This window comes from Paroedura picta, chromosome 4, assembly GCF_049243985.1.
Source record: "Paroedura picta isolate Pp20150507F chromosome 4, Ppicta_v3.0, whole genome shotgun sequence".
NCBI classification, from domain to species: domain Eukaryota; kingdom Metazoa; phylum Chordata; class Lepidosauria; order Squamata; family Gekkonidae; genus Paroedura; species Paroedura picta.
Window position 1 is genome coordinate 62,060,696 of NC_135372.1, and position 27,178 is coordinate 62,087,873.

At 41.0% G+C, this 27,178-nt stretch overlaps 1 protein-coding gene across 2 annotated transcripts in view; it reads right to left on the reverse strand.

Moving 5' to 3' along the window:
• Nucleotides 1-937: 937 nt before the first annotated feature.
• HS2ST1 (heparan sulfate 2-O-sulfotransferase 1) overlaps nucleotides 938-27,178 on the reverse strand; it is a 108,564-nt gene continuing 82,323 nt past the window's right edge. Inside the window, exons 2-7 of one of the 2 annotated variants that reach the window (XM_077333096.1) lie at nucleotides 26,617-26,855; nucleotides 20,219-20,304; nucleotides 15,068-15,212; nucleotides 13,437-13,534; nucleotides 12,054-12,211; nucleotides 938-7,084 (exon numbers count right to left, since the gene is read on the reverse strand). In XM_077333096.1, the coding sequence (XP_077189211.1) occupies nucleotides 6,858-7,084; nucleotides 12,054-12,211; nucleotides 13,437-13,534; nucleotides 15,068-15,212; nucleotides 20,219-20,304; nucleotides 26,617-26,855 (953 nt within the window). In that variant the 3' untranslated portion in view covers nucleotides 938-6,857. The remainder of the gene's footprint in view (nucleotides 7,085-12,053; nucleotides 12,212-13,436; nucleotides 13,535-15,067; nucleotides 15,213-20,218; nucleotides 20,305-26,616; nucleotides 26,856-27,178) is intronic. The other variant, XM_077333097.1, reaches the window with a different exon arrangement.

Sequence of the window (27,178 nt, forward strand, 5' to 3'; positions counted from 1 at the left end):
GTCTGAAACACCATGCAACAGTTGGTTCATCTAGTAATACTGATGACTAAACTATTTAGGAACGAACCCATTAACAGATCAAAGCAAACACTTAAAGAGAAGTAAGCTAACTATCCCACAGCTATAAGACAGCTGCAGCAGAGAATTGTAAGAGCTCAGAGGAAAGGTTCCTTTCCCATACTGGGCGTTTTTCTTCAAAAATGTTTGAACTCGTACACAGAATGCCCCGTCAAAACAGCCCTGCAGTTTCATTGCTCTGTGAAAACAAAATCCGATTCTACTGACCCAAATAGGACCTGCTGTTATCACTTCTTGTGGAAGTAACAGAGTTGCTCCATTGCTTTTTCAAGTAAGTTCCCAGCAACGAAAGCCAGGATGTAACAGACTCTGGATACATACCTGAGGAGGGTGAAAACCAAACCTCTGGGTTCAACAATCCTGGTCTTATCAAAGTTGCTTTCCAGAGACCCTTGTTAAGGCTCCATTTCTCTTTGCTCCATTTATCATACAATTGTCTATGACCGACAGGTTAGCTTCAGACAATCTCTGCCCTACTGCTTTGACAGCTTGTGCTGAACCCATGCATGCAGTTCACTGGTTCCCCTTTCCATCTCCTGCTGTATGGTCATTCAGCTACATGACCAGCAATGCTTTAGGCTAATCCTGTATTGAGCAGGGGACTGGACCAGATGGCCCCTTCCAATTTTAAGATTCCTTCTTAACTATAACTAGCACAATACTTTCTCCACCACCCCCATTCCCTCAGTCAAGTACAAGTTTCCTCTACAATGATATAAAACTGTATCCTAGTTGAGCTACATATGAATGCTACAAATGCTAAACTACTGTTGTCAACTTAATTGGTTGTATATTCACAGAAATTACAAAGTCAATGCAAATATATTTAGAAGACATAAAAAAGAAAAAGAGACCAGACTTTCCCCCCTTTCCCAATGGGTATTTTATTTTATATATCATTTGTTTCAGGTAATCAATTCAAACACTTCAGCAACAAAAAGCTCTCAGTAAAGTAAGGGAAAACGAAGCAATTATTTCTCAAACATGACAAAATGGTTCCAAATTTGGGAGAGTATTGCACAACTGAATTAGTATGTGAAAGGGAAACAGAGAAAAGGGGTGAGCATTTTCAACATGGATTGTGAAGGGAAAAGGCACTATTTAGCTGTGTATTTTGGGGGAAAAAGAGGCACAATCCATGTTCTCAAAGTTACATTCGATACCGTTTTGAAATGCTCACCAATCTAGCACAGAAGCTACAGCTTTGTCTTCCAAAATGTAATTATGAAAGAAATACAAGCATCTAAACAGATTTATAGCAAACCTGATGAAAAAGTTGTTATAACAAGGGTTCTGGTTTATAAGGTGCTACAAAAGGTTACAGTTCTGCAGGGGCTCAAAATAGGATATTGTCAGGCAACTGATCATTGATTATACTCACTCTACAGAGTGTGATCTCCAGCAGTCACAAAATGCTCCATGTTTAAGAGCTAAATTGGCAGTGCACATGATACAGGCTTGTCAGCACATTGCCTTTGCAGGGTAGCTTAGGCGTCATAGATGCAGCTCTCCTCATACAAATTTCCAATATTGAAGTCTTTAAAAACCTCAGCTACATGTTTAGTTGGAAATAAGTACAACTGAAGTATGTGGGGCTTCATTCCCAGGTATACATGACTGGAATTTCAGGTTTTAAATACAGGAAAACACTTAGGACCAAGAATACAGTGGCATTAGATCATGTAAGATGACACATATGTCTAAGAGCCCATATATGAGCACACAGACCATTGTAGAGCTTTAGCATCCAAACATTCCAAGGCTTTATGTAGAGCCTTTCTGCTCTATACTTGTCCACTGACTGCAATAACTGTTGCCAGAAGTATCAGAATTTGCCAAAAATAGTTGTTTTCATTTTTTTAACTAAAAAAAATCTGTAAAATAAGTGACTGGCGATCCTAAGACTGCCACCTTTGAGATGCACAGTATGAGCTAGTGGTTCTAAAACTAATTAACTGGGACCCACATCTGCTTGCAATGTAGACAAATGGACATTTACGCCAGTGCTGCAATGCTTTTCTCCAGATTTCACAACCAGACATGGAATTTTGGAATGAGGTTTTCCATTATCTTAAAGAGCAAAAGATACATGTACAAAAAATCTGCCTCCTCCATTCAAATGAAAGGGAAGTTAGAGAACAGTTAATGAGCAAGAAGTCACGAGAATCAGGGCAATGCCAATACATCTTAAACTTTATGTCTGGCATATAAACTATCTGATATACTAGGAGGTGATGCTACCCTCTAAATGTATTAAATATCATAAAAGGAGAAACTGTACTTTACCAACTCTATTATTCTATGATTTCTATGTCATCAGAATTGAAGACTTATTCTACAACCAATCCCAGTTAACAACTAACTGGTAAGTCAGAATTAGCAAAATGATACAAATCCCTCAGGTTTTTAAATTCCAAGGACCAAGAAACTTAATTATAACAGCATATAATACGAAACACAAGAAACCTGGATCCAGAACCATACACTCATTTGGAGACCCTCGGTCTTTGACTGTATCCACCTTAACTCCCCCCAATATATTTTCATAATTTATTGATGACATACAACCAAAGATTAAAACCTTTGTCTCTATGCAAAAAGTCCATCCTCAGACACATTGTATGCACAGAACACATCAAAATATCAACAATATCATTCTTTTGACAAAGAAAACCAAGGTGGGATGGTAAGTGCTAGCCATTTTGAGGTAATGCAATGGTTCAAGATAATTGTTGGAGAGTAACATTGAATTTCATTATTAGTAGTAATAAATTTATGATTGGCCCTCCTCAGAGATTGCTGACCTATGTAGATTCTGGAACTTTGCAACTTGTTTCAAGTACTCGTACAGTATCACTTTTCCATCAGTAATGAAGTTGTGGAGTCAGTATTGACTTGTGAACATTACTCTTATCAGTAACAGTTACAAAATGATACACCCTTGAAGTACACTAACAGATTCATCCAGAATGCCACTAATGGCATTTTGATGTGCTTTGCATTACTCAAATGATATCCTTTTACATGATGATTTCAGATTTTATTAGTTTATCTCTACATAGTATGTTTTGCGTGTCAACTTTTTAAAGAGTTACTTTCCAAAGAGCACATCCAGGGCTTTGATTTCTTTATCAACATTTAATAAATGTTACAACTGAAGGGGGTGGGGGAACATCCAGAACAATCTGGCTTGTTTTCATGTTTAGCATTCAGGAAATAAGAGTTCAGAGTATTTGGAAGATTCTGGTAAAGTGAAGGAAGGAGGAAAGGGGTGTTCTGGGAACAATGTAAGTAGACTGTGAAGCCGAGAACAGTTTTAGCTGTGGAGTGGGAGGAGGTAAGAAATTGATTTGTGCACCAGATGCTTCAGCCCTGAACTCAGGACACTCTCAGATATATGACTTATGACTGGTAAAACAGTTTGTTCTCATGCTTGTGTGCTTCCTCATATGTGGAGCACAATTTAAAGCTTCTTGATTTTGGAAGCCTTGAAACAAGTTCCGATTTGCTGTGTCATCCAAAATCTGAACCTCAGCTTAAGCCTTGTTTTGAACACTCATGGGGAGGGACAAGATGTCAGTCACCCAGGATAGCACAGTAAATTGGACACTCATTCGGAGCTTATGAAACTTGGAAGTTTTCAGACACATTTGCAAGTGTTTGGGAGAGTGTTTGTTGTGATCTCTGAATATACATCAGAGAACGCACCCAACGTTCCAAAGCATTTCTGAAGCCGTTGAAAGTTTAAAAAACCTTTTTTGTGTTATCACTTCTCCTTGAACATCACATTGCTGTCCAACACAGAACAATCCTATGTAATCTTTTAAATACTGTCAAAATGAGTCATATACAAGTCACATTTTCAGTTACTTTTGTAAACTTGCAAGTATGTTTGTGTTTAGATGCCTGTATTTCACTTTGTAAACATTAACAACTTTCTTCAGTGTTCTCTTTCAAAGTAGGTTACAACAGCTTCTAATCAAGAACTCAGGTAAAGACCAGTTCATTTCAAAAAGGATAGTGTAGTAAAGATTTCTAGACATGAGTTGCCTCAAAGCCATTTCCTTCCATATGCGTTACAAAGGGAACTGTAAATGTTTTGTTTTCTAATTTTTACCCCTACCTTATTATACTACAGCAACCTCTCAATAGTTTTACAATTCTTCACACTGCTAGTCAGAATTTTCTGAGATGCTTGTTTGGATCTAAAGGGTTTTACAAAGGGTTCTATGGAGTTCCCGCTCAAGCTGTAAGCCCTTTTCCATACCATGCTATTCTTGAAGAACAGCTTGTGAGATGTGGGAAGCACTGCAGAAAAGCTGACACAGATGCACTCAACAAGCACTACTCCTGGTTCTTTGGGTCTAATTCATCCCCCCCACCATAGTAGTAGTATCTAGTGATATTGGATACATAACTCAAGAAGTTGTATTCATGAATTATGACAACTGGGACAATCTATGTATGCCTGCCAGAGCATGTGTTCAAGATGGACACTGGGAAAATTTAAGAGTGCCTTTTCAGCTGTTATATTATCCATGCTGTCTGCTTTATCATTTACTACACTGATTCTGAGAAACAGAAGCGGATCATACAGGCAAAGTTTAAATAGATAAGTAACAGCCACACTCTGCTTTGAGGAACATCCACATAGTGAACATTTTGCTGTCATGGGTCTGAACTGGATGATCCAAGCTTGGCTTGGAGAACCATTTCACATTCATACTCTCCAGCCTGAGTGGGTGGAATCAGTACTAGCTGACTCTGTGCAACACCACCCCATATATCTGAGGCAGTGAGTACCACAGATTATGGGATTCCACCTCTACTTGTAGAAGTGGAATCAACAGATCCATCAGTGACTATCAAGATTTCAGTTGTGCTCTCAGCATCAACACCTGAGGTTGAACACACTGGTTCATAAGCCTGCTATATTTTAAGTAGCCAGCTGGTTTAATATTCACTTCATGGTTCTGTGCATCACACAGTTGGACCAACATGGCTGCAAACACTCTGACTTACAGTAGTGCAGTAAAAGGAAGAAAATGTGAAAAATGATTGCCAAATGGAAAAAAAGGAGAAGGCAGTGCTTTTTTAAAAACATAAAAAGCCAAGATTAAAGCAAATTAAAGAACACAGTAAATTAAAGTTTTCTTAACAGTCCTATTACCCTTTTAAAATAAGATTAATGTTTTTGGCATCAAACATTCAGTATATATGTGACAGTCAATCTCTTTGTGATCATTTAGCAGATACACAATTTTGGTAAAGTGTTCCCCTATCAATATATTTACATTACACTCCCAGCCTATAGAATGTGATGTTCAAAGGCGGAACCTTAATGAAAAAAATTAATACTCAGTGTAAAAACTGCTGGTAAAGCATGTGCAACTAGACAATTTTTAGAACTGTGTTTCTAGAACTTTCCTCAAATTGTAATATTCTAGTACTAACAAAAAGACCGCATGTAAATAAGTACTATAAGGTGCTAATCACGGCAAATGCAAGTTTACTGAAGTAATGCAAGGCAGCCGTAAGAAGATGTAGATGTCATTTCTTTGTATCTCTCTTGGCTGGGCCACGTGCTTCCATTTTCCTTTTCCTCTTTTAAGCATGATAAAAGGATGCAGATTAAGCAGTTTTCTGGAAAGAGGGTTCTTGGGCAGACCCACTCTGTATTTAACGTTGTTGAAGTGTGTTTCAGTGATGCCCAAGAGTCATTTCAAAACTGGAATTTGAATAGCAGATGGGATGTTTTTACTTCACACACAACAAAATTGGTGCAAAAACATTTTAAAATATTAGTTGTAACCTTTTGGTCCAAATACATAAAATATGCATTATTTACAGCCTTTTACTCTTTTTGCAAATGCAATGCTTTAAAACACGTTATAAAGCACCTTAGTAAAAATATTCTACAGGTAAAAGTATCTAAATAGGAAAATCCTAACCATACCACAGCTCACTATTCGAGTCATAATATGGATTCACCAGTAGTTCTTTTTGAAGTACAAAGAATCCATGGAACAATTATACAGAATTCACGATTTGTTTTATATTAATGTGCAGGCAGAAGCCAGCTTTAGAGAGCTTTCCAACATTAGCTGGAAGTACAGAGGGTAAAAAAGAAATACTGCCTATAATTTTGTCCTTTTGACAATTTCACTATGGAATTCAATTTTTCAAACACACTGATGACCTGTCCTAGCTCCTTAAAAAGAAAGCCCATAATCTCTCTATATGGGCACATTCAGCTGCAGCCTCTCTCGGCAAGACATGACTGAACATTCCAATGAATGTCACATGATATGGATTCACAAGAACGAAGCACAGATGCCAGCCAGTTATTAACATTATTCATAAGTGTATACAACCAAAATCTCCATGTTGAAGCCAGGGGACAAGCTTCTTCCTCTTCCCAAGAGGTTAAGAAAAGTAAACTGTCCTAGAATCAAGAAGAGCATTAAAAGGAATCCTTTCATTGTTATAGGTTCAGCTATAATAGATATAGGGTTAGTTTCAGTAAATGAATATGTAAAGCTTCCTCAGGCGTGGGGCAGTAACTTCCTCTGAAAACACAAGGGCATGAAAGCTTATGCTTTTGGATTGACACGATACCTAGTTGGTAGCCATCTCCTTTGAACAATCCATAGCTTGGACTTACTGAGCTCAAGTCTAATATGCCTGGGTTGGTGTATCAGCAATCTACACATTGGGGCTGAAAACAACAAGGACATTGCCAAAGGTTTAGTCCCCTAATCCAACAGTACTCATTGCTCTTAGTTCGATTTAGGGTAGATCTTTTCATAGAAAAAGTTTTGTGCCAGAATATACAATTCTCCATCTTTTTCTCGAACTGCATGTGCTCTGATGAACTGAAATTGCTCCAGTGCAAAGTCATAGAACTCATTCTCCATTTTCCACATTTCAGACTGCTGGAGTTTTGCAATGGTTTCTTTTGTGGGGAGTTTCTTCTCTGTTGTCTTCCTAAGATGAGACTTCTTTCCTAAAAGAAAAACATCAAATAATAAATAGACTCTGACTTACAGTCTGAATACTCCCTCAAGTGCATGACACAGACCCAAAGATTTTTGTGTATTCTCTAGTCAGCAGGCTGCTAAATGGATACATAAAATGACAGAACTTGGGCCAAGATTTATTAAGCCTCTGGGAATGAAAGACTGGAAGCTCTGACATTAAGCATGAATGCCTTTGCATTAGTAGAGTCTCTCAGTGCACATTCCTTTCAGTGTTTAAAGGGCTTAATTATTAAAAGCATAAAGAGGAAGTGTTTGCATAAGGGAGCCATATTTCCTCACATCACATCCATTTAAGATATCTGCTTCAATCGTGATTAATGCCTATTTGGAAATGCAGTACTATTGATAATAAAGTTAATAAAACACAGACTACATCATAATTGGGCAGGCAATTTGTTTCACAGAATTCCCAGCAAGCTGTCACATTAAGAGTTTTATCTTCTTTAGTCATCTTGGCCACTGTAGGTATATGCCATTAACCACATGATATATACTTACAATATAAACACGCAGACCAGTATGTACTACAATATACATCCTCAGTCAATGTCAAAGCCAGCTCCTAACATTCTGTCACCCTCTACTGTAACCAATCCAGAACAGAACATTCTTATATCTCACCTTCCATTATGGAACTCAAGGCAAGGTAATTTTCATACCCAACATTTTCTCACACATGAACTGACTAGATCCATGCCTGCTTAGCTTCAGCAAATTTGCTGCACTATGGGCTTTTAGAAGGAAGAACGCAGCCGGCCAAGGCAGACTGAAGCAGTTGGATTCTCAGTGGTCACTGGGGTGCTCGAAAGAGGAGGTGTTTCCATGAGTACAGGGGTGATCCTAGTAGTGCACTTCTACAGGTAACGTCATATGTATGTCGCAGGCTCCAGGACATGGCCTGGACCTAGTGTCGGCCATGGTGACGTTGGGGATCTCGCAGTTTGTTGCCGGACCTACTCATCAGGCTGGCCATACCTTGGATTTGATCTTTAGTGCTGGGATCAAGCTGGATCTGGTGGCTAACAATGCTGTTCTGTGGTCAGACCACTATACCCTGAAGGCTTGACCGAGGACCCCCTCCCAGTTTGGGTGACAGATGTATTTTTGTCCGCCCCTTGGCACTTATGGAATCCGAGAGATTCCTGAATGCTCTGCAGGACCCAATGCACTCCAGCGACTCATTAGAGGCCTTGGTGGAGGACTGGCAGTCCTGCCTGTCAGACGCTATTGACAAGATTGCTCCTGAGCGCCCTCTTCACCCTCGCCTCAAACAGGCTCCTTGGTTTTCCTTGGAGCTTAGGGAGATGAAGGGGGAAGTTAGACGGCTAGAGCGAGTGTGGCGGAAGACTCGCAATGAGGCGGCAAGAACATCTATGAGGGTGTATGAGATGGTGGCGAAAGCTGTGAACTGTGACTACTAGACAAGAGCCCTAGCGGAGCTTAAACAGTTATGTAGGGCCTGTAAAAGGGAGCTTTTCTGCCAGGCATCTGGTTGAGGTCGACCTGAATTCAGTCACTTCCCATTGGCCCCTGAGCCAATGAGAACCACCACTGACATGTCCATCCTATGGGGCCGTCAGTATGTTACAGTTAAAATTGGATGTTCTTACTATGTTTGTTCCATTATGTTACTGTTCTCTCGTTATGACGGTTTCACTGTTGTTATCTGTACTGTTTTTTTCTCTCCAGTTCCATGTAAATTGCCCTGAGCCTCAGGCGAGGGCAGTACATACATACATACATACATACATACATACATACATACATACATACATACATACATACATACATACATACATACATACATACATACATACATACATACATACATACATACATACATACAACGCAGCGGAAATCACATCTGCTAGCTCTCGCCCAGCCTAATTATTTAGGCTAGCTTGGACTCTTACCACCCTTGAGGAAAGGCACCAAAATAGTAGTGAATTGGATTTGGGCTATGAGGTTTTAGCGAGCTATTTTACAGATAAGGTCTTGTTGCTCTGCCGTGATCTTACTGCCATGATTGATATAGAACCTGAACTGGAAACTCCGTGGCCGATGTGGGGGATAAGGTTTGATAGCTTCATGTGGCTCTCTATATCAGAAGTGGACAAATTGCTAAGGTCTGTAAAGGCAATCACTTTCTCCCTTGATCCCTGTCCATCATGGCTGCTCAAGTCGAGCAAGCGGTGAATAGGTGAGCCCCTGTGGGATATTGTGAATCTCTCCCTTTCTTCGGGAGAGTTCTCTCAGTGGTTCAAGGTGGCAGTGGTTCACCCTCTTCTAAAAAAACCATCTCTGGACCCTCAGGACCCTACCAGCTACCACCCGGTATCACATGTTGCGTTCCTTGGTAAGGTAGTTGAAAGGGTTGCGGCGATCCAGCTCCTGGCATTTTTGGATAGAACTTCGGCCCCAGGTCCATACCAGTCAGGCTTCCATCCTGGCCATGGGGTGAAAACTGTGCTGGTCGCCCTAATGGATGATCTCCGGTGCCAATTGAATTGAGGCGGGTTGGCCATTCTCGTGCTTTTAGATCTTTCGGCCAGTAGCTGAATGGGTCAGGAAGAGTCACCTGAAACTCAACCCCTCCAAAACAGCGGTACTGTGGCTGGGTCGAAGGGGACAGGAGCAGGAAGCACATCTTCCCTGTCTGGATTGGGTGCAACTGACATCTGTACCGCAAGGCAGGAATTCGGGAGTGACTTTTGATGCCTCCCTTTCTATGGAGGCTCAGGTCACTAAGGTAGCTCAGACCGTGTTTTTCCATCTACGCCAGGCCTAGCTACTAGCGCCCTACGTGTCCCCAGAACACTTGACCACTGTGATCCATGCAATGGTCACTTCCAGATTATACTTGTGTAACTCACTCTACGCAGGCCTACCCTTGTCTCTGACCCAGAAATTACAACTAGTGCAGAAAGTGGCTGCGCGGGTCCTGACCAGGTCACCCTGGAGGGCCCATGTTCAGCCTTGGGTGAAACATCTTCATTGGCTGCCAGTTTGCTTCCAGATCAGGTTCAAGGTATTGGTTTTGACCTTTAAGGCTTTACGCGGCTTGGGTCCTGCTTATCTACGGAACCACCTACCTCCTTATGCCCCCTGCAGGGCACTTCACTCAGCAGGTATGAATTTGATGGAAGTCCCAGGTCCCCAGGATGTATGCCTGACCTCGACCAGGGCCAGGGCCTTTTCGGTCCTGGGCCCTGCCTAGTGGAATGAGTTCCCAAGTGAGCTGCAGACCCTGTCAGGACTCCTTAAGTTCTGCAGGGCCTGCAAAATGGAGCTCTTCTGCCAGGCATTTGGTTAGAGCTGCGTGGTAATCCCGGGTTGTACTATCTGCCCCCCCCCCGCCCTTTCGGTCTCTGTGCTCAGTATTAGGCAGCATTAGGGTCATCTATTTGTATTGCCTGTCAATATTACCACTAGCACTGGCTGATGGTCCAATTTATGAGCAGAAGTTTTATTAGTATATAGAGTATACCGCCTTTTATGATGTTGAGAATTGTTTTAAGATTATTGGGGATTGTTTTAGGTTAAGTTTTAGATATGACTTGCTGTACATTGTCTTTTTTTGTGAACCGCTGCGAGCCAGCTTGCTGGAAGCGGCGGTATACAAGTCCAATTAATAAAATTAATTAAAAAAATAAAATAGTCAACTGTTGTGATGAAGGAAAAGCCCTTAGACTGACTAATATGGCAATCACCAACTAGGATCCTGAAGGAGGATGCAGCATGTGAGAGCCCAAAGCATAGCAAAATGCATAGCATACCTCCAGGCACTTATAACAGACAAGCCTGCCCTTCAGAGCTGCATACAACACACACCTCTATCAAGTCTCTGTACAACGATGACCTTAAGGCAAGAAGGCCAGGAGATCCTGTAAAGAGAGCACCTACCACTTATCATTCAAACTGGCAGTAAGAAATCAATTTAGAATGCAGGAAAGAGAATTTTTGCAAAGGTTTGTGGTTAAACTGGAACACTGATTTGGCCTACTGTGCAGACTGCAACTTGAAGAGCCATAGAATGGTCACCTCCAGGCTAGACCTCTGTGATGAGCTCTATGCAGGCCTACCCTTGTCCTTGATCTGGAAACTACAGTTGCTTCAGAACACAGCTGCCCAGGTCCTTATCACATACTTGACCGGCTCTCCTGTATACTTGGGAGACTGCCTCCAAAGAGCACTATACCCCGAAAGCTCCAACCTACTGGTAATCCCCAGCCCCAAAGAAGTGCGATTGGCCTCACTCTGAAACAGGGCCTTTTTGGCCCTGGCTCCAGCCTGAAGGAATGAGTTGTCAGCCAAGATCCAGGCCCTATCGAAGCTGACAAAGTTCTGATGGGCATGCAAGACGGCACTCTTCCACATGGGCAATGGTTGAGGTCAACACAAACACAATATGACAACAGAAAGGCCTCCTCTTCCCTATCCACCTTCCTAATCTGGCTATAATATTTGTCCCAGAATTTTTCTGACCTAGCGGTCATATTCAGGGCTCTCAGATGGGTTTTTAAAGATACATTTTTTAATTACTGTTGATTGTTTTATATTTATCTTGTTTATCTGTTTCACAGATGTTAGCCACCCTGAGCTTGTCTTAGGGAGGGGCAGCCAATAAATGTAAGGAATAATAATAACAACAACCTTCCTATGCAGCAGTAAATCAGGTTAGTGCTGTATGCTTCACTCATCTTCAAGGCGATGTAAGCCTGGGGGACAAAAGCATTCCTGTACTCCTGTGCAAAGGAACCAGATGTGTAATCATGCATATGTGTGCCCAGAAGAGGAAGCTGCCAAGTGGCACCATCAGCCTCTGAATCCAAGGAGAATTGTGCCACAGCCTGAGGAAGCTGCTCATTCATGCCCTAAATGTCATGTCAAAGAATCAAGTGAACAAGAGGCTCTGGTCTACAGCCATTTAAATACCTGTGCGATACAGTTCTGTTGCACCCCTGAAGAAACGGGGCAAAGCTGCCTCCAGCAACATAATAAAGTCTTCAAGCTCTTCAGTAACTCCCACTAGGAAATATTCATTAATCAAGTTGTATTTGGCTTGTTCCAAAGCCCATCTGCTTCCCGCATTCCTAAAATGATAAAAAGTAATTACAGGAAGGTTTTGATGTTTGCCAAGAATTTTGGTTCCCTTCATTTAGATATTCTCACACCAGGCTAAAAGAATGGCTTAGCTGTTATCTTTACAAGGCAAGAAAACAAAGTTTCAGCCACACACATTTTCAATTTCCTCCACTTTTTTCTTTGCTCCCTGCTTTTTACTCTCTTCATTGCTTAGGTTGGATGTCAAAAGATTTATGGCTGATTTCCAGCTAACTTCTTGATAACACTAATGCCTACGAGCTGTGCAAGTATGCAAAGTGGAAAGCTCTTGCTGTGGAAGCAAAATGTGTCCCTAAGTGTCACTTCTGAGGTGTTTTTTTAAAAAAAGGAACTAAAAAGCACTTGTTTCAACTCTGCGCCTGTTGTGGCGACCACAGACGACATAATTTTTTGCATGGCTACTCTGAAAATAAACAAGAAAGGTATCCAAGTCACTGGAATAGTTAAGCACTCATATGACACCCCATACTTCACAAACGCTTATGCACTGGAATGAATAAACGGCGGAACACAATGGTTCATCCATTGGTTCATCCATCACTTTCCTAGTAAGAAATACACTGTAGGAGAATTGATAGGCATGAGTTGGCATGCTGAGGACAGAATTATCTTGCTAAAATTTCCCCCATGTCGACTTGCTGCTGTGAGATATTTCTTCTTCTCATGAGTTACCCAAGTAAGAAGGCTCAGCTACAAAGGACAAATCAGCTTCCAAAGTTCCAATTTCCTGAACTCTTCCACAGAGGAAATTGTTCTATGGTGATAGATACAAGTGCCAGCCAAAGTTTATGTTTATAATAATTGGCAGAAGTTTAAGAGTGCAAATTGAACCATGTTTGTTTTCCTTTATACAAATGCTAGCAATTTTAACAGAAGAAAAAAACAACAACACTTGGAGCTTCTAATCAAGATGTCCAGTTACTTATGTTTTAATTTCAAAAAAGTATACTGCTTAGGGAACTGTTGATAGAACTCTACAGGGCGCAAGATTCTTTTGCTGTTTCATATTGTTACCACCCTCTTTTGTATGGAAGAGAACCTCCCATGTATGTTAATTAACATGCTTATGCAGATCACTTTAGTGTTCTGTTCTTCTACAAAATCTGTACCTTCACTACACATTCCATCCTGCTAAATACAGTTCATACTGATAATGCATTTCATCAGCAACTTAAGCCAACTTCATCTTCTTACCAGCATTCAGAGCTGTGGCCACAGAAGAATGGAATTTGAAGCCAGAGTTTCTCAGGGGCACAATCTGTGCCTCCAGCTGCTACACATTCATCAAAGGTCTGGAACAAAGACAAAACTCTAGAGTGAGCTATAAATTTCCATCTTACATATCAAAGATCTAAAATGCGGCTGTTGCCAAACTAACCTTTACGTGGCTTCACAATAGTTTATTCCCACAACTGTCCCCACATACAGCAGTAATAGTTCCATTAAGGTTGTACAGGCTTCCACTTGTTGGTGCCGTACACCAAGGCAGCAGTCACATGACGACCACACGCATGCAGAATGTGTCTGTACACTGCTTGTACTCATAAAGCTACTGCTAGTACTATTGCAGTAGCATGTAAAATACTTAGCCAAACCAAAAGCAGAGGCCAGTGGGCACCATGAAAAGTTATATGATCGCCCCTAGGCAACTGCAGCTAAAAATCAAAGAACGAGCTGTCATGGGTTACATACCAAGTATTTAGATTCCTATTATTAACAGTAATGATTTTAAGTGCTATTTATGTTCTCTCTATAAACACTGCAAAACAATAGTAAAAAAGCTGAGTCAGGCTACCATAGGTCAAACACATTTCAACCCCAAGGGTCTACATCAGTGGTAACGTAAACTATATGCACACATATATGCACTGTATGATAATAAAACCTGGTCAATGCCATAAGAATAATAAAATTTGAAGCTCTCTACTGTATGTAATAGTAATTTCAGATGTAGAGCTCACAATCAAAAATCAAAGTTGCCAATAGCTACCATTCTGTCCAGGGCCAAGGTTCAATTCTGTGTGCATCATGTGCAAACCATGGTTTTGGTTTGAAAAAGAAAGTGACCACCAGCAAGTGATAGTCCCATGTATGTGAACAGGGAATCTCACAAAGTTTTGATTTATGGCCTAAACTAATGTGAGCCATTGGCTCACAGGAAATCATGGTTTAAACAAATTATGGTTAGTATGATTATCTGAATGTAGGTCACTCTACTAACCATGGTTAATTCAATTCCAGAAAGAAGGATCTGAAGATGGTTTATTAACCACATTTGGTATTTACTATGATTCCTTAAGACAACCAAGTGCACACTTTCCAACTTAATCTGTACATGTGCCCTGGTGACACCCTCCTAGGCTAAAAAGCAAAGGCATTTATCAGCACAAACCAGGAATTGAGTGGTCATCTGAGAGCTTAACCAGGCTGATAGTCAGGCCCAGACAGACCACCAAGAAGGGCTGGCCTCACTGTTGCAAACTAAGAGATCTGTCCTACAAAGATCTGCCCTCCCCCACACCCCAAACTAGCTAGGAGCTCTTTGTAAAATAATGTTTTCTTGAACAACATTATTTTTTTTGATTTTATATATTCTTAATCATTGTAAATTATGTTGTTACCTGCCCTGATTGCTTAGGGAGGGTCAAACATTAGAATAAAGACTTGTTTATTATTTACACGATGATGATAATGTCTAAACTGAGCCACTGTCATCTAATCTTTTACCCAACTTCCAATCTCTTGGTCCAGACTGGTCTTTGAAACTACCCATGTCTGCACATTAATTATGAGCTAAATAGTGAAAATCTAACCAATTAATGTACTTTTACTTTTTTATCCCCTTGCTTTCGTCTTCGGAGTCCAGGCCTGTAATCATCACCAAAACGCAGAAAGTAGTAGTAAGAAACCAGTCGCTCTATAGGATCTCTTATAACATTGATGTATATTGGTTTCTTTTTAATGCCAAATCTGGAAGAGAAAAAGAAATCAAAATTCCCTACATGGTATCAAAAGCAATAAAGTTTAAAGAAAACTCTGGTCACTTTGGCCTCTTATGCATGGAGGGAAAGTCCACATTCGGGGTGGAATGGCGGCAGAAGAAATCACCAATAATGCACGCCGGTGATAGCAGCTGGGCGCAGAGTTGACGTAGGCCGCCGAAAAAGCTGCATTAGCGAAATGCAGAAGAAAGTGGAGCTTCTCGGGCGACCATGGTGCAACCAGAAGTGGCGCCGGAGTGGCCGCATGCATAATCAGGGAGGTCCGTGGTGTACAGTGCTTCGGGGTGTGCTTGCTCTCTCCCCTTCCATGCCCTTCGGTTCCGCCGGCAGGGCCTGTGCCTTTGCGTGCCGTAGCCACTCTGCTTGGTGGCCCAGCTTGGTCAGCACCACACCCGCCTCCCTTCCTGTTTGCTCTGCATCGCCGCCTCATCGGCCGCAGCCAGCAGCTGCTCTGGGTTTTGCTGCTGTTGCATTCCGGCCCGTGTGTTTGCGGTTTGCCTCGCTTCTTCCTCCTCCGCGGTTTCCATGAGACTGCCAACCGCCGTTATGGCGGCCGTGCATAATAGGCCTTTGTTACAGCCAGGTACACAATACTATGTTTTTTTTTAAATTTCAACTGCCTTGGCTAAAGCTTCCCCCCCCCCCCTTTAAGCAAAGGAACCAATCCTCATTCTTATGTATTCTACTTTGTGAATTTTAAATATGCCTCCTTAAATTTTGCATATGTTTATTCAATTTATTCTTCCTGAACAGTACCATCAGCATAAGTCCTCTCTTTCTGGCATTTTTGCTTCTATCAGATGCTCCTTTTACAAGCTATGCTTTGACACAATGAAGATAGTGTAGCGGGTTTAACTACAATGACCAGACGGCAGGAGGGTAACAGGATGAAGGAACTGCTCAGAAACAGGCAATGCTTTCCTACACTCTTGCAACGATGCAAATTATTATTAAGTTTGACGCAAAGCATTAACTCAGTTCAAAAATATTTCCATTGATTGGATTGTATTCTCATGAACTCAGCACTTGTGAGTTTTTAAATTTATTGTTGTCATATTCTAAACATGTGGGACAACTTCATGGTGATGAACTAAGAAAAGGGGAAACATAAAACTTCCAGTGAGCATGACATAAGGAACACACAGATGTATATCCACACCCAAGTGTAGAAGAACCCTAAGAGATAAAAAGACTTGTTTTTATCTACAGCTCCAAGTGGGCTGTGATAACAAAAGCATGTTTTTACACTAAACAAGTTTTCCACGTTTATTAATACTATATGTGGCTTGCCAGGCTAAATAAATATGGACTGTTGGTTTCTCTTACTACTCAGATTTAGCAAAACACAGTTTGAATCCTATATGATGGCTGCCTGATGTTATATTCCTGGGTAATTGTGCAACATAGAAGGCAGAGCTGTTATTAACATAGAAGAAATAGGTGGAATGGATGACTGGGCCTCCACTGGCCAGCATGCTGATCTCATGTGCATCTGTGCAAGCCTGCTAGGGACATCTTCTTCAGCTCTCTATCCATTATGGAGTTGGCTGGGCAGTTACCTTCAAAGCTCATAGGTACAGCAGAGCAAATTTAACATCAGATCCATTCTCTGCACATTTAATGTAATGGGAATACTGAACTCAAGTTAGGGCTCCTTATTACTCTGTCAAGATAAACAGTGAACGATAGTCCCATAAACTGTAGCATAGAAAAACACTGTCCTCAGATAACATATGACAGCATCAAAACAAAGTGAAGTCGTAAAGTTTTAAATTAATCAGAAGCCAAGAATGAGAGACCAACAGAACAGGAATTATATTCCATAACTACATCTGTGGGGTTTGAGTCTTTATCCCCTTTGGCCCAATGCTGAGAATCTCCTCCTACAACTATCAAAGTTCAATGTAATTTTATGACAGGGTAGTGTGAATCAAAAGCATTAAGCTAAAGTTTATTAAAGAGGATGAATCTTTGCTGAAAGATTTTTACACTTCTCAGCTGCAAAAATGTAAGACAAGTTACTCTTGTCTATTTGCCAAGAGCAAGTGCAGCACTCAATATATTATTTTAATAATGAAAACCACAAATATAAGAAAGCAAGTTGCTGCGGCAGGAAAATAAGTCATTTAGGTGAACGGGTAACAAACAGAAAACACAAGGATAATGCAGCCCTGGAGGAATATATGCACATGAATGAAATTTGTGAAATTGCTTAGCTGCTTTTCTAGAGGTAAAATGATTATTTTAGGCTGAAAAGTTACAGTATCTACAAAATGTTTTCAGCTTTATCCTATGAATAATGCATAGGATAGAGTAACACTTACCTAGTTGTTCATAAGGTTATTATTTCATTAGGTATTCAGCACAAGAAGTTTACTAATACAGCATTTTTGTACCCTGAAGTTTATAGGAAGTAATACAATTCTGCACTCGGGTTTCTTTTTCTTTTTTTAAAGAGAAAAAGAAAAATTTGGCAATTATTTATATATTTCTGTATGGAAAAACTTCACTCGCTGCTGTGGCTTTTAATAACTTTCACTCAAAATCATGTCATATGCATAGGGGTCCAGAGAGAAAGCTGAATCTTTCCCCCCTTTTGCTTGAAGCCCTAAATACAGTTTAGTAGATTACTGGAAATCTGAATAGCTATACACCCCATTCCAGAATCGCTCTGGAAAGTGATGGTACTTAAAAAGAGATTAATCTGGAAATACCAGAACACTAACTAAAGAGGAAAGGAATATGTGGACCCAAAATTTTGTATGCAGGACAGTGGGGTAGTAGAATGGACTATACCACTTTAGACTGCAGGTGGAGGAATGCCATTTTTTTCCTGCACCGTCATAAAAACCCTATACATTAAAAAAAAAAAGGCAGAGGGAAGGTTCAGCCTGTTTTGTGTGCACTAGGTTTCCATTTTCAGGGAGGCTTTTTTATAAAATACAAAAATGACTTTGTTCTCTAGCAAGGTAAATGTTTGTATAAACATATTAATTATCTCACTATCTTAGGGATGGGCACAAACTGGAAAATTCTGGTTCAGTAGCATTCAAGGTGGTCCCGAACTAGAACCCAAACACAGATGACCCAACCCCCCCCCCAAACCAATCAGTCTGGTTCACTTCTCTACACTTGGAAGCTGGAGTAAGCAAAACAGGCAGGCAGAAACAGTGCATGCCTCTCACATGTCACTCCAAAAATGGCTGCAAGCCATTTCAGTACACCAGTTGACTTCCTTCCTTTGGAAGGTGGAACCAGCATGCTAAAATCTCTTGCAGCCATTTTGGGGTGACAGAAGGGCATGTGTGCACTTTATAGCTATTAGCCCAAAATGGCATCAAACCATTTCAGAATACCGGTTGGCTTCCCTCCCTTTGGAAGGGGAAGGAAAGCAAACCAGTGGGCTGAAATCTCTTGCCATCATTTTGGACTGACTGTTTAGAGGTGCATGCCCCACTATGAGACTGAAACAGCTGCAAGCCATTTCAGCAATCGATTTTGCTTCTCCTTGCTTCAAGTGGGGGGAAACATCCCTGTAATGGTTTGCAGTCATTTTAGCCTTACATTGGGGTGTGTGCTTGGCAGCCATTTTAGCAGCCAGTTTCGCTTTTCCTTCCATGGACCAGGGAGGAGTTTAAATGGTTCAGAGCCATTTAAAACTAACGGCTGAGGAGTGCAATTAAACAGCTCAAACCCTGAACCCAACCAGGCAAAAGGTCCAGGAAATGTTTGGGGTGGCACAAACCAGCCAAATTAATTTGAAATCATGAACCAGTTAATGCCCATCCCTAGTCATAGCACACAGAGGAGGTTCATTCAAGTAGCATGATGTCCATGACTTAGCAACTTAAAAGCATATTAAACAATGAAGAAAAGTGCATAAGAGAAGCCATGTTATATCAGATCAATGGCCCATCCAATCCAATACCCTGTCATATAGTGGCCTAAACCCAGGTGCCTTCAGGAGTCCACCAGTGGAGCCAGAACTCCAGAAGCCCTCTCACTGTTGCCCTCCAAGCATCAGTATCATCAGGGATGACATAGTGTTCCATCTATATCTTGTGGCTATCAGCGACTCATTGGCCTCTGCTTCATATGTTCATCCACTGTTTTCTTGAAGCTGTCTATGCTTGTAGTTACCACCACTTCCTGCAGCAGCGAATTCCACACGTTAATCAATTTTGGAATGAAGAACTTCCTTTTATCTGTTCTAAGCCTACTAAACATTAATTCCACTAAGTACCCACAAGTTCTTGTATTGTGAAAAGGGGAGAAACGTACTTCTTTCTCTATTGTCTCTATCTCATGCATAAGTTTATAAACCTCTGTTATGTCACCCCTCAATCATCATTTCTCCAAGCTAAAAAGCCCTAAACACTTTAACTTTTCTTCATAAGAAAGATGTTCCATTCCTTTAAATATTGCACTTTCTCCAGTGCTATATATATTTTTGAGGTATGGTGACCAGAACTGTTTTCCAAATGAGTCCATACCATAACTTTCTACATGAGCATTATGATACTGGCTGATTTGTTTTCGATCCCCTTCCCAATAATTCCCAGGACAGCATTTGCCTTTTGCTCTGCAGTCGCACACTGAGTCAACGTCTTTAGTGAGTTCAGGAGGACAATGCTGCTCTGAAGCTGTTTGAATGAAAAAGTCAGGATCATGGTGGAAGCAGTACAGAGCGGTGCCAAATCAAGAAAGATTGCTTTAGGATGCTTTGGGCTGATCCTGCGTTGAGTAGGGGGTTGGACTAGATGGCCTATATGGCCCCTTCCAATTCTATGATTCTAAAGGACAACATTGCTTACATGAAGGAAAATGGATGTCCAGAATTCAAAGTGCAATTTCTACTAATAACCATAAGGGGGCAGTACAGTCTAAAGTGAAACTAGGACTTATAAGAACTAAACTGAGAGGATATTTTAAAATCAAACTGCTGCAAACAGAATGGTTTGCTGTGAAACTTACTTGGCAAAATCCAAAAAGGATATATGTCCATGATAAAACCCCGGTTTCATCTCTTTCCAGGAAGTTACATTCTTCACAAATCGTACCTGAGGAAAGAAAAATGTCGTGCAATATTTAGTGCCAATAAGTTTCCATTGGAAAATAATATTGTATATATTAATAAAATACAATTCATTTAGTGACTGCTAGCTTTTATATAGGAGAGCACTTTAGGAGGGGTAATGAACTACTCTCTTCCAGCAGCCTTTGGTGTCTTCTGAAAGCTGCCCCCAGAACCCATATAAACCCAATGAAGCCTGCAATGCATTCTGGATCCCATTTTAAGGATTTGCAAACTGCCACTGAAAGGCTCCTACAGCACACACAGAAACACCTCCTCATCCCACCCTCCACCTTGGTTCTGTACAGATGATTTGGCCTGGTGATGGCTCTGGGAACTCTCACCCTTGATCCACCACTTGGCGATATTTCGGTTGAGCATAACTCAAGACCATAATGTTGTTTATGGAGCACGTCCTCTCCGTAAAGCACACAACAGTCAGGCAAACAGATTCTGGTGGGCAGCTGCATTGGTCTGAGGCAACAGAATTAAGTGTGGCTCCAGCGGCACCTTGCAAGATCCATAACTGTTAATTCTGGGTGTGAGCTTTTGTGCGCACACACACTTCCTCTGACATTCACTGTGCCACTGGAGGAGCTTGTACCTTGAATAAAATTTGGTGGGTCTTAAAGGTGCCACTAGACTCAAACCTTTTTCAATGGACAGGAAGGTGACTCTGCATCCCCTCCACTCTATAGGAACCTGTAAAAACAGCAGTTTGTCTAAGGCTGTTCTAGGAGCTCATCATTGAGCTTTGAATCAGAGTCTTCCCATTACACAGCAGGAAGCATCTCCCATTAGAAGGATCAGGTGGTACGTGGTGTGAAAGACCTCTGTCTGACACCCTGGAGAGCTGCTGCCAGTCTGAGTATAGACCATACTGAACACAGATGGACCAACAGTCCTCGCCACTACTGAATAATAATAATACCAGTAAATAATGCTGGGCATGAAATAACTGCTCACCATTTCAAATGTGATCTGATAATCTGAGCCTCCAGATCAGCAAACAAACTTCCCCAGCTAACACTAAAAGAAAAAGCCAGACTTGAATGCTCCCACACCTAATCCTCTAAGGAACAGCTTGTTCTTAATGTTTTGGTAGTAAGCTCTCAAGAATTCAGTTGACCTCAATGGTGCTAGAATGGTTGCTAAAAATAAAAAGAAAGGTAGTTTTCCATTCTATATTAAGCTGTTCTGCAGTATCTGAGTGGCAGAACACTCCACTCTGTTTGAACGTCAAATGTTAGAAATAACAGGTGGCATCCATCACGCTGAATGTGTGCAAACCGCATCTGACAGGAACCGGCTAAAATTGTGACGTGAGAACAATCAAGACATGTTGAGTTATGCACTGTCTTTCTACTGGGAATAGGCAGAACATGAAATAATCACCTGAGGACTACATTATCAGTTAACATAAAGGCAAACATATTCTGAACTAAATTCCTTAGGACATTAAAGAGCTAGTGACAGGAATATACTATGTATTTTTTGGAAAACATTTTTTTAAAAACTTGCTACTCCGCCCTCCCCCCCCCCCAAAAAAAAATCAGTTAATCACAACAGAATGATCTAAGACTGTTCCTTAGTGCAAGGGCACTATGTACACAGAAGTAAAGCACTTACAATCACATCACTATAACAGATGGACAAGGACCATAAAATCAATAGGAAAAAGTTACTGGAAAATACGTCAACTTTCCAACTTTCAAAGTAGCTGTTTGATTGCAAAGGAATTTCAGAACCAGATGAGAACAGGAGACTGCTATTACAACATGCAAGACAACGGAACCCCCAGATCTTAACCAAGATAATCAGGTTTTTATATAATGTCATTCAGTTCTCACATCTGTTTGCAAACTCTTATTCTGTTTTGCTAATTCACTGTTATTCGCAGGTTTTACCAATTGCCTTAATCCAATCTGAGCTTATATTTGTTGCTCAGTTAGTCGTGCATCTTGTCTCTAATTATCCTTTCCTGGCAACACTGTCCACACCATCTATCCATATGTAACAGTTGGTGGCTTCTGGTTTGATGTGTCTAAAGAAATGTGCATGGAAACAAAAGGTTATACCCAGAATAAAACTTAATTGGTTTTAAAGATGACACTGGATTAAAACTTTGCCATGTTTATTTTGGGTTGCATTGCAGCTGGGTCTTGGCCTCTAGTGCTGGGGTGGGGAGCAGTGGCTATACTAGCAAGCAAGATCTGTGAAATAAAGTAGTTAATCTGTGTCAGTGCTGCTTCATTTGTCACTTGTTTAAAGACTTTTTATGAAAGAAGTCAATGGAGATTCAACCTGGAATATCTTTCAATCATCAATATATTGAACTACTTAAGAAAAATTTCAGTTCTGACTGTTATTGTCATTACGTTAGTATTTCTTTTTGCTCTACTTTACACACTGTGCAGAAGAAAAACATTTAAAACTCAAGATACTATGTGGAATTTATAAAAGCCCCACCTAAATGTGAACAAGTTTCTGCAGAACTGTATTTTCCACTCTTAGTGCTTTTCAAAAAAAAATACTGAAAAACCATTTTTGAACTTCTGGTATGTTTAAACTGTTTCTGTTTTAAGCTTAGATGAACTCTGTGGAAAGAGATCAAATGTACTCAGGATAGAGAACAAGAAATCCTGCAACCAAAATGTAGAATATGAATGTTATAAAGATCTGTTTTCTTGGCAGATGGAAGCTTCAACAATCTAAAGATTCAATTCTCAAGATCAAAGAAAAAGTGGCAGACAGTCTAGTTTGGGCTCAGCAGAAATTGAGTAAAATAAGTTTCACAGTCATAGCCAAAATGGGTTACCAGTTACAGAAGTGTTGGGGTAGGTAATTCACAGTGTTGGATTCATGTTCAATGCAGCCAAATCTCATTATCTTTCTTAGGCCCTGCATCAGTTAAGTCTGCAGGCAAACTGGTGCGAAATATTGACAGGACATACGTAGATAGCAACACTAACAGGGTAGCTAATCCAGGAAACTTCCCCTGAACACAGAACCTGCCTTATTCAACTCTTTCTTGATCGACATCAGCTCTGCACGACAGAAACTGGCCAGTCCACTGTCACTAAATATTTGTTGGGTGCCACTGTTATGCTAAGCACTGCACAAAATAGAAATGTAATATACCTCCTGCCTCAAAAACTTATAGCTTTAGTGATGTTGATAGAACCAAGAAGAAAAGCAGCGACCTTTGAGAAAGTTATTTGGTAGCAAAAAGTACAGAAAAGCCAGAACAGTAGTAGCCCATTAAATCTAGTAGAATAAAAGGGGGCTACTTGAATGAGAAAAAAAGTTTGGTTTCACAGAGAATTAATCCAGTCCCGATAAGAGAAATAAGGTCAACAGCTAGAATGAGAGAAGGAAAATGAGAAGTCCATGTGCAGAACTTAATAGAGAGTAAGAAAACATGGTTGCACTTACCTGTACCTGCTGTTAGAGTGCTTTTCTGTGCAGCCACACATGTTGGCTGCCACAGGAAAAATTCTAGAGCTTTTAAAAAAGGCACATAACACTCTCCCTCCAAACCTGCTTCTTAATGCCCTTTTGATGGCTGCATAGCCAGTTCTCCCGCATTTCCAATATACTTTTGCAGAGAGCTCATCAAGGCAAAAAGCAAAGAACTGAGAGCTCGCAGCAAGGCAGGAGGAACAACAATTATCAGTAAGTGCAACCATGTTTTGTCTCCATGGTCTCCGCACAGTCTCACATGGGAGATTAGCTAGCTCTTGAGGAAAGCCTGAGTGATGATGACAACAAAATAACTATCTATTGCAGGACCCTTCCCCCTATTTCCTGTAGATGAGAAAATACTTGGAATAGAATCCCAGAAAGCACGCCCCTTTACAAACCAACTGTTCAGCAGTTTTATGCAACAGGGTCTGCACTTGCGCTGCCAAAAGATCAGAAGGGCATATGAATCTGACACGGGATGATTGGGAGGAGCTGTGAGGGGGAGCTCCAACACATAAACATGTAACATCACAGACTGAACCCAACAATTTGAAGTGATGGTGGCCCATTAAGCTACTTGTAAATTAACGAAAATGGAGACCTCATGACCAGATTTTGTTTCTAGGACTACCCAGGAGGTTTTGGGGACTGGGATCTACATCTCCCTGTCCACCCTTGGAATCTCCCATTCCCAGAATAAGACTGTGGAAAGGCACAGTACCCCTGGTACTGGCAAGGATGGAATATAACATGGGCTATAAAGCTTATAGAAGACTTAACTGTAAACCTTTTAATTGTGCTATGTAGCCCAATGCAATACCCTCAAGTCAAATAGAGAGAAAAGGCTGTTATCTAATGTCTTTGGTAAAAGGCAAAGTGATCCAGGAAGAAAAAGCATCTTTATGTATCCTGAAGCCCTAGAAGGTATGGTCCTTCGAAGAAGGAGGGCGAGAACCTGAAAGAAACAGCATGATATGAAGAAAGGGGCATCAAGCTTCCCTCTTCATCTGCTAATGAGTTTTCCACCTTTCAATAAAAACAATTTCTTGTTTAAATTCTAAGAAATAGAACAAAATTTTTGTTTCTTTGTTCAGTGAACCTTGTCCAATCTAAACCTGACCTTTGAATTGTAAAATGTAAAAAACACAAAGTCATGGGGATATATAAAAGTGCCTAAACTGAATCAGACCCCAGGTTCAACACAGCCAGTATTGTCTACTCAGACTAGCAGCAGTTTGCCAGGGTCTCAGGAGCTTTCATTTGTAGTACTTCCAACTACAAATGTCAGTGACTGAGCCTGGGACCTTTCACATGTCAAGCAGATGCTCAACCACAGAACCATGGCCCCTCCCACAAAATTCCACACAGATACACACTAGTCAGAAGATAATGTTTTGTCTTAACATATGACAGACTCAGCAACTATCTGCAAAACAAGCTAACTGCTACTGAGAACTGGGTACATTCAGCACATTGCCCATAAGTAAAGCATTATTTACTATTCTGTCATTCACACCTGCGACAAGAGGACTACATAATCCATAATGCAACACAGGGAGAAAATTAGATTAAGACTAATGTTGTACCAAATAGGGGTGTGCATTCAGATCTTCCTGAGCCAAAAATATACACTCCAAAAGGATCTGGGATTTTTAGGGAAAACCAGAAAAACATCCAGAAAAAAATCCTCATTATTTTTAGGAACTAGGAAGATCAGGGAAGCAGCTCAGAAGCTGGGAGACTGCTCCCCACCTATCAGCTATTCCCCCTTCTTTTGCAGTCCATTTAAATCAGGCTACTTTAAAAGGATACAGAAAAGATCAGGGAACAGCAAAGAGGCAGAAGCCACTGCTCAGCTGTATTTTGCAGCTCCTGTGTTTGTTTTCCAGGTTTTTAAAATTCCAGATCAGAATTTCTGGATGGTGTTAAGATCCAGAAATCCTGATCCTGAAAAAATGTGGGGGAGTGCTCCAAATGACCCAAAGTGTGTGTGTGTGTGTGTGTGTGTGTGTGTGTGTGTGTATGGGAATTTCACCCCTAGTATCAAAGACTTCAGAGAAAAATCATATTTTGAGATTTGAAAAAACAAGGCACAGCATCACAAAGAGTTCTGAGTGAGGTCCAAACAAAGAACAGCAAGAAGAAAGAGTAACTGTCAGGACAGTCTTCAACAGGGTGGAAGTGGACACTATTAACTGACATGGGAACTATATAAAAGAGTGGAAGATTTGCAAGGAAATAAATTAACAGTACACCAAAAGAAAGCACAGATACTCTTGGGGAGAAACAGCTGCCTATTTAATCAAATATGTCTTAATGAAACTCAGCTTTAGGATTGCTTTAATACCACTCTCATGTTTAGGCTTCCTGCTCTACAAGGTTCTAAATCAGTGTTGCCCAACCCCTGGGCTGCAGCCTGGTACCAGGCCGTGGAGCCCTCGGTACCGGGCCGCAGGGGAAGGGGGGGGGAGCACCGGCACCTACCTCCCCCTGCAGCGTGGCATGCTCACTGGGCCGGGAGTGTTGGGCGACTTCGGCGGCTGAATCGCTCAAGCCTAGCCGCGCTGTTTGGGGAGGTACAGGCACAAACACGCAGGCGCAGGACCATTCTCGCTCTCCCCCCAGGTCCCCAGGCCTCCCCCCCCCCCGGTTCCTGGCCTGAAAAAGGTTGGGGATCAGTAAATAACAGCCTTACTAGAATCCCTATCCTTTAGCACTCTACTAGAACTTAGTGATGTTTTCTCATGCATAATACTTTGATTTTGACATCATCAGTTAAATATAAAGCTATTAAAAGAGATAAAGTGTTGAATCTTAAATAGATGTAACCTACCTGATCTTGCAGAGACATAACAGGATTATTTTTGGTTGTGTTGATATGCAGTACATGATACTTGTTTCGTGCACAAAGATCATAAGCAATGTTTGTAAATGAAGTGCTAGCAGTTTTGGGGACTCGATTATAAATTATCACCAAATCATTGTCTTCATCCAGAGGCACATCTGACCGGGAGCCATCTATCGTATGACGTTGCTCAATTTCTCGAACTTCATGTTTTGCAATCGCCCTTTCTATGAAAACAAACAGAATGCACAAATAATTATTAAATAATACAGGTCTTAATTTAGTAACTGATTTGAGTAAATCTGAATTAGATTCCCCAAATACATCATAAATATAACACATATAGTCTAATAAGGAATGACTATCTGGGAACAAGAGCCTCTTGTGGCGCAGAGTGGTAAGGCAGCCGTCTGAAAGCTTTGCCCATAAGGCTGGGAGTTCAATCCCAGCAGCCGGCTCAAGGTTGACTCAGCCTTCCATCCTTCCGAGGTCGGTAAAATGAGTACCCAGCTTGCTGGGGGGTAAACGATCATGACTGGGGAAGGCACTG